This window comes from Eptesicus fuscus, chromosome 10 (genome assembly GCF_027574615.1).
Source record: "Eptesicus fuscus isolate TK198812 chromosome 10, DD_ASM_mEF_20220401, whole genome shotgun sequence".
In the NCBI taxonomy this organism is placed as follows: Eukaryota; Metazoa; Chordata; class Mammalia; order Chiroptera; family Vespertilionidae; genus Eptesicus; species Eptesicus fuscus.
In genome coordinates, this window is record NC_072482.1 from 66,476,369 (window position 1) to 66,484,957 (window position 8,589).

The 8,589-nt window shown below is 41.1% G+C and overlaps 1 protein-coding gene across 14 annotated transcripts in view; it reads right to left on the reverse strand.

The window, feature by feature from the left end:
- Nucleotides 1-5,984, reverse strand: part of STXBP5 (syntaxin binding protein 5) — a 151,039-nt gene extending 145,055 nt beyond the window's left edge. For 5 of the 14 annotated variants that reach the window (XM_008160785.3, XM_054722510.1, XM_054722508.1 and 2 more), the window contains exons 1-2: nucleotides 4,977-5,980; nucleotides 3,637-3,734 (exon numbers count right to left, since the gene is read on the reverse strand). In XM_008160785.3, the coding sequence (XP_008159007.1) occupies nucleotides 3,637-3,734; nucleotides 4,977-5,129 (251 nt within the window). In that variant the 5' untranslated portion in view covers nucleotides 5,130-5,980. Of the gene's footprint in view, nucleotides 1-3,636; nucleotides 3,735-4,976 lie in introns of all 14 variants that reach the window. The other 9 variants (XM_054722517.1, XM_054722518.1, XM_054722516.1 and 6 more) reach the window with 5 other exon arrangements.
- Between the last annotated feature and the right edge of the window lie 2,605 nt (nucleotides 5,985-8,589).

Here is an 8,589-nt window from a genome sequence, read left to right on the forward strand (position 1 = left end):
GAGAGAAACACATCAATTGGTTGCCTCCTGCAGGAGCCTGGACCAGGGCCCAGGTTGGGGAGGAGCCTGCATTAAGATATATGCCCTTGTTCAGAATCAAACCCCAAACCTGGGACCCTTTGGTCCACAGGCCGATGCTCTATCCACTGAGCCAAACCGGCGAGGGCTGTACCTTCATTTTAAAAGTGGGGAAAAAAACTAATTCAAGAACACATAATTCTTTAGTGACGAGAACCAGAATTCAGATCACAATTTGTAATCTGATATTAACACTTAATAATGCTTGTTAAACAAACTCCAAGGAACATTACTAGAAACACTTTCATTCTTCAGCTAGAACCTTGTTTACCCTTTTTACTTATTCATATGAGAATAGATAATTAAGATTATTTTATCCCAATAGTTTATTGTTTTTTTGGGTTTTTTTTCTTTTCAATTACAGTTGACATATTATATTAGTCTCAGGTATACAACTTATGAAGTGATCTCCCCACAAGCCACATCTGACATCATACATAGCTATTACAATAATATTGACTATATTACCCATTATCCCAATAGTTTTGATCTCTAGATTACTTGTAAAAATCAAACTGTTGCTATTTCTATATGGCAAAAAGAGAATTAATATAATTAAATCACATCACTACTATATGATGTATTATATAAAATATGCTTTCCTGCTTCCTATCAATGAGTACATTCCAACCACATATTCTCTCCAGAAGCCAAGAAGGTTGAACATAAAGCGTTTATAAGTGGCATCATCAGTTATTTGCTATATATTAATGCAGCAAATACATAAATTTATCTTGTCTCATTACTAGATATTATATAAGGATTCAGATTTTCACTAATTGTCTATAAATATATGAGATATCATATGTAACTTTCTTCATCTGTTTTTCTTTTTTTAACTTCAACGTAGATTAGTATAGTTTAGTCCCCCAACATTTAGGAAGACCGTCTTTTACTCAAATCAGATATACATTTCAAATTCCAATAGCCTAATTCTACTTCTGAATATATCTCCTACTTTCTGCTCCACAAGTAAAGGAAAGACTTTATCTAGAAGTGTATTTCTGTTCTAAAGATACCTTTTAAGACAAATATTTTGCAGGTTACCAGTGTCTAATATGAGGAGAAAATAAAGACAGGACTAAAAAAAAAAAAACAATTTCAGTAAAAAATATAAAAGAGCAAGAGCAGCAGAATTAATTTGTAATAAGTCTGCATATTATATCAATGTAAAGCTGTAAAATTAGGAACTAAAATTTAACCTACTTTTGAAAATAAAGTTCAGAGAAAATAACATCTTAAAACACATATGCAGAAATTAGGTAAAAATAAAAAGGTCTTAGTCATTTCCTATAAGTCAAAGCCATAATAAATAAAGCTCATAAGCTGATTTGCTACTTAAACTTAACAGAAGGAATGATTAAGTGGCATTACTGGTAGACACACCAATTTACCATTCATATAAACCTAAAAAAAAAAAAAGGGAAAATAGAAATATATTTGGTAAACAGTTTTCCAGACTTCATTCTAAATACAGTAAAACAGGTTCTAAAAAAAATTTATAGTCTAATTTGTAAACTATAATTACAGATTTATTTACACTCATACAGTATTTAACTATTAAAAATATGTATAAGCAAAAATCATACACAAGTAATGATTTTGGACACTTGATCCTTGCTTTTATTTGGCAATTAGCTGTAGGCCTAATATTTTTAATCCTCCCTTGTGTCAACTTGCTAATTACTCAAATTCATTAGGGGCAAAAGTCTTGTCTAAGAAAAATACTTCGTTTTATAAAATTCATCCTTGCTGGTAGTACTCCTTGTAATTATATTAAATTACAAAAGGGAGCAGATTGGCTGTTAAAAAAAAATAATTTATTTACCATGAGAAAACTAAGAGTGTACTGGGAAAATAGTTAAAATTCAACCCCTTTAAAAGAAAAGCAAAATAATCTAAAAATAACTGATTTAATTCAACTTTTTTTTTAGTCCAGTGACGATACTCTTTTGAGAAAAAAAAAATCAGCTTTCAGTTCTAAACAATGCATCTAGATCCAACAAAGCACTATTCTTGTCACTATACAGAGTTTTACTGAACACTTAACACCCACACTGTCAGAAATTAATTCTATTCCCATCAACCCTAAACTAGAAGGAATTGATCATTGTGTTTAGGAGTAAAAATCTCAGGACAACTGAAGCCCAAAATATTCTAGACTGAACTATCCAGATATTTGGGCAAGAGCCCTTTATACAAAAAATTTAGAAATTCACAGAAATTGGATCTTGGCTGGTCAGACTTGACCATTTTAATAGGTATGAGTGCATTACTGATATTTACTATGAATGGTAGACTTTACTTAGTAAGAGTTCAATGGCCCATCTGAAAAAACTTTTATGATCACTTTAAAGATTGCACACTAATATCAAATGAAACTTGAGGCATATCCTGATACCATATATCGTACTTCCTTGAAATGAAGATTTTAAAAAATGATAAGGAAAAAGCAAATGCAAGTTCCCCTCCCACTTATCAGGAGCCAGATGTGAGGGGTAAAGCTCCCATTCCTCCGTTTCTTTGTTTGTTTGTTTGTTTTTGATGATAGTTATGTCTAGTGATTTTCTATCTACTTATTACCAACACATTACTTCAATAATATGTAGGGAGCAAGTATCTTACAGATGACCGAACACAGCATTTCTTTTAAAAAACGTTACATTTAACTTTTAAAATAAGGGAATTTAGGTTAAGATGGTTTAATGTCATAGTAAAAGCAAACAAAATTTTATTTTAAGTTAAATCATTTAAAAGAGGAAATGAGAGGTATTCTGTATTGTTCAGACTAAAAAAAATTATCTTAACGACTAAGTAGGTACTTAAAAAATATGCTATGACTAAACTTCTACTATAGTTTATACATAACCAGGAAAAATAATTCTCTATACAAATACTTCAGAATTCTGCTAACCTAACAGTTTTTACATAGATATAATAAATGCAGACTACAAAAGGAAAACATCAAAAGAGTGTACTTTTCTATTTGCATTATGTGAAGACAATGCTCTAAAACTTCTGGAAATAGCAACCTTCTATAATCAGTTATATAAAGTGAAGACATTTGTCTTCCAATCATTTTTCTAGAGGGACAAGTCAGGAATAGCCAAATTTAAATTTAAACTCTAATTCATTAGAATAATAGGTCATAAGTTCAATATCAACCACGCACAATATTTTTGAAAAGCAATTAAAAATGTACCCTGTGCTACTGTCTTTAAACCTGGTCTTTAACATGTTCCATTCAATAGACTAGTAGTATAAGTAAATATATGTCCCCTTAAAAACTTCTATCTCTTTGCAAAGACACTAAAACTTTAGAACTCTATATGGATGGATACATGTTTAGCTACTATAAACTGAGAGCTGAGAAAAATCACAGCAACCTATAACCTGAATATATGTATAATCTAGAGAAAAGCCAACACACACGATTTCACATAATATCTACCAGATCTTTTTTTTTTAATTAAACAGTAAGAAAAACTGATTGGCAACACAGCAAGACTGAGGAGAATACAATAAAAGTTTAAAAAATGAAATTAAGTTAAAGGATACAGCCTTAAAGCACCAGTCTGAGTTCCCACTGCTAGGATCTTCTGTACAGGATCAAAGGCCAGGGCTGAGGGTTGATAGGGAAATCCATGGCGAACAGTCTAGGGATGGGCAAGTGACATCACACCAACCAAAGCAGCAAGCAAAATTTAAAAACAGAAAAGTCAATAAAGGCATTAGAATCTAAAACCAATTTTAATAGATGCAAAAACACATATACATGTACTTACTCCTTTAAAAAAAAACAAAAACAACTAGGAAATGTACACTAAAAAACAAAACTTATTCATGTAGAACCTGAAACAAAATCTATCCCAGTATTACACTTTAATTTCTGCTTTTCCATAATACTGATATTCTATTGAAAAAAAAAATTCTTACTGATAGTCTATAGTATTATATCTGAGACCAAATTATTAAAGTTCACAGTGGTCAAAAATTCTGCAAATTCATTTAAAAAGGCAATTCATGTTTTATTTCAAGTGTGATAACTTCATCATTAGCTTATTTGAATGCTAATGCAAGTACTTCTGGGAAAAGCTGTCATATAAGCTAGTCAAGGATTCAGTAAAGCAATTCTCAAACATCTATCCCAACATTTTTGCAATTCTAACAGAAGACAGACTTTTGCATTTTGCTACTAAATTCTTACTCATTTCAGGGCAATATGGCTAAAAAAATGTTCCTACACACTTTTAAGAAACTCGAGCATTTGATCGCACGGTATTTATCAGGAAGGCAGGCATTCACACCAAGACAAGTTTGTATTTCTCATTGAGCAGCTGCTGAATTAATTCGCTGCATCATTCTTTCTGAATTACAGACCGCTATGGCAACTGCCGTGCCATTAACAGGCAAAAATCACAGTACTAACTTTTTCACCAAACATAAGAAAACCCTGTGATTTCACACCTTAAAGCCTCCTACCAATATTCTGGGAGAAAAGTGATGAGCAAATATCTCGCTGAACAGGTTTGGCTTTTTGACAAACAACATGCATCGGACACTGCTTCCAAGGGAAACTTCGAAGTTGGTGAATGACATCAAAATGCCTGAATTTTAAGTAAGATTGCTAATTAAGAATACGGATTAAAGATCAGTATAATAGGCTGGAAACCGCCTTTGAATGACTGCTGCCTGGGACAGCGGGGGGGAAGGAATATCAAGGAAAAGGTGTAAGATGATGTAAATCTCCAAAAAAAAAAAAAAAAACCCATCAAGCAAATGTTTGCTGGCGGAGGCATGATTATTACTGGCGCTCCGTCCCCTAGCACTGCCCCTGCGAAGCCCGAGCTGCCCCCAGAAAAGGACCCCAGATGGCGCGGGCGGCACGCTCCGTTCACCTTGCAGAGCTGGAAGTGCTCCGACTGGAGCGTCTCCTGGATCTCGGGCTCCCGGTTCCCAGGCGTGTGCTGCTGCGGCTGTGGCTGCTGCGAGGCCGAGGACGAGCCGGCGGTCAGGCCGTCCAGCACCTTCCTGATGTTGAATTTCCTCATGGTCTCGGCGGGGCTGGCCCCGCGGCCCGGGAGGGGCGGCCAGGGGCGTCCCCGAGCGGGAGGAGCGAGCCCGGGCGGAGGGCAGCTTCCCCGGAGGAGCCCGAGGAGGAGCGGGGGTGAGTGGGAGTGTGAGGGGAAGGAGGCAGCTGCGGAGAAGCAAGAGAGAATCCAAACAGGAAATACTGCGACGGCGCGAGAGCCGTGGCCGCCAGAACCCCAGGCGGCGACCCTCTGCCTCCGAGGCCGCCGCCGCCGCCGCCGCCTCGCCCCGCGGCCCGGCGGCCCCGCAGTGGCGGCGGCGCCCCGAGCGCTCGGCCGGCCTCACCTGGCCGCGGGCGGACCCTGCGCCGCGCCGCCGCCCCGGCTCGCCCCCGCCGCCGCCGCGTCCATGGCCCGCGCGGCCCCCGCTCCTCGCCCGCCCCGGCCCGCTGTCCCTCGGCGCTGCCTCTCGCTCCGGCCGCCGCTCCTCCTCCTCCTCCTCCTCCCGGGGGTCGCCGGCTCTCTGTCCGCAGCAGCCGCTCGGCCTCCCCGCCGCTCAGCGCCGCTGCCCGCCCGGCATCGCACGCAGGGCGCCCGGGGTGGGTCCCCGCGCTCTCCGCCTCGCTCCGCCTCGCCCGTCCGCCGCTGGACCGTCCCGCCCTCGCTCCTTCAGAGCCCGGCTGCCTGCCTCCGGCGCCCGTGCCGCCCGCGCTCCCGCCCGGCCGCTCCCTCTCGCCGACTGGGAGCCTCGGCACACGGCACCAACGCCCGCCCGAGCAGCAGCGGAGCCGCGGTTACGGCGCCGGCGGTGGCGGCAGCTGGGCCTCCGCGGAGCGGGGCTGCTGAGCATGCGCACGCCCCCCCTCCCCCCCCCCCGCGGGAGTGGAGCTGGGGCTTAAATTATCCTCTGCTAAAATCCCAGACCACAGCTACATTTCTCCCGCCCCAGTCGCCCCGCTAGAGTATGCAGCTGCTGCCCCTGCAGCTGGGATAGTAAAAATGTTGACGATTAAAAAGCAGCAGGAAACCTTTCTTTCAAATTCGGTCTTTAAAGCGGGGTTTAGGCTCTCACCCTTTAAAGAGGTACACACTCCCCGGCTGCTGGCTGCAATATGATTGCTGTTACTTTATTGCTGGTCTTGGTTTTGCATAGATTTGGATTTGGTATTTGAAAAAGAGCGACTTGACAACGATTATGTGGCAAGAGGATGGCAGACTTTTAAATGTACTAGGAAAGGAGATAAACCTAAAGGGCGCGGGGGGCGGGAATCATTTCTTTCCTGAAATTGCCGGTGGGATGAAAGCGTGGCCCTGGCTGGTAGCTGCTAGAATGGAATAAGCTACCGAAGGGGAACCGCTCCAGGGCTGGGTGTCTGCCGCGACCTGTGACACGCCGCCACCCCTGGATCCAGTCTGCACGCAAGGGTGGGTGTGGATGGGGGCGGGAATGAGGGTGCAAGTAAACAATGAGCTGTCACTCATTTCAGAACCTTCAATCTCCTTTAATACTGATTATTCGTTAAGTAATCCCCAGCAGCTTCTCTCTCCACTCTTGCAAGGGCGAGGAGGGAAAGATGAAGTTTTCGCTCAGATCCTTCAGCGGCTTCTCACACACAATCTCGCTCGGGTGCTTGGAGACAAATGTCTGCTTCGAGTTTGAAAAGGTAGAGAGAGATTCAAGCTGCAAGTACCCTCCCAGAGAGTGCGTTCAACAAGAAAGGTAGAAGGGAAGCAGAGGTATTTGACTAGGAAGAATGTGGAAAAACTGGAAACCAAGAAATGTGGAAGCTCATAAAGACTAATTCTATTTCGTGGGGTAGGGGTTGGGAGGAAGGACACTCTTCCGGATTCCTGACTTCCACGCCCCTAAGGGTCCTGCAAGGAGCAGCAGAAGAGCTACTCGGGGTTTTCCAACCCAATTCAGAAGTGCCCGCCCTCTTCTTTATGATTGGCCGAATTCTGCACCGTTTAGGGAAATTCTCATCCCAGGATTGGTTGATGCGACTGGCTTTCAACAACAGTCAGCAAACCAACTACGACTCGGGCTCAGGGATTTCGGGAAATGTAGTTTTCTTTGGGGGCTTCCGCATTCAAGGATGATGTCTCACACTTGGAACATATAAAAATTGTATTGTGGTTTAATATTTATTGAATTACTCAGTTAATCCCCTGGGTGCAAAGAACAATAAAACAAACTTGATTATTTTTCTTAAACTACTTACAAGTGTTTCTGAATTTTTTTTTAAAACTAATTTAGTGCTCTGAAACATTTTATTGTATGAGACCTTGTGCTAGGTACTGAAGGCAACGCAAAAGAGTCCTTGCTTTCAACAAGCTCACCACAGTCTAAAAGGGGGAAAACCTCACATAAATAAGTAATCATAAAACATTGTGATGAATTCATTGATGGAATCATGCATGAGGAAGAGTGAAGAGGGTAATTTAACCAGCCAGAGAAGTTCTGGAAATGATGATATTTACCATAGTTGTGTCCAGATGAGTAAGAATTGACCAGGTGAAGAGGGGGGAGAAGAGCATTGGAAGGCAGGTGGGGAGGTTATCAGAAGTATCTAGAGAGTATTTTTAAAAATACTAATGCCTCCATAGGGGGAAATTTCAAAACAGAGAGATCACTTATTTCTCCACAGATTTTTATGATCCACTTTATCATCTAAGTTGAAAATAAATCTGTTGGGAAATTTGTCATCATTGGATTATAAAACTCTTTGGAGAAGGGACAGCTTCTTGCTGAGAGGCCTTGTGGTGGTGTAGTGGAAAATTCCGGGGCTCTGTTGTCTGCCAGACATGAATTTCAATCCAGGCCTTGGTAATATGTACAACCTTGGGCAAATCCTTTACTTTCCTGAAAGGCTAGGTTCCTCAAGTGTAAAATGAGATTAATACTATCTTCTTCTTAGAGTTTTGTGAGGATAAACTGGAAAACAATTATAAAGTTTGCACTACATTGGTTAGCACTCTGTAGATACCCAAAAATGTCAGTTTTTCCATTCTATTATCAGGGTACATGAGGTGAAAGGAACTTCAAGAGATCCTCAGTCTAAGCCAGTTCTCCATTTTTGACTTTATAATTTTTGTTTTTATTTCCATACCTTATCAGATGATAAACTCATCCTGACATTCCCAAAACTTTGGTTCCTAGAGGACACATGGAATTTAAGATGAGTATGGAGAATGTCTGCCAATGTAAATTAGCTTTGTGAATTTGCAATCCATCCTCTCCAAGAGACCAGGATTCTATCAGGTATAAAAACAACAATGCCCCTAACCCATGGATACAGACAATAGGGTGGTGAAGGCCTTGGGTGGAGGGTAGGGGTAGGCTGGAGGGGGTCAATGGGGGAAAAAGTGGGACATACGTAATACTTTCAACAATAAATAATTATTTTTAAAAATTTTAAAGAAAAACAAAACCAAAAAAACCAACAATGTCCCAAAATATATGCTTTTATGATAGCAAAGA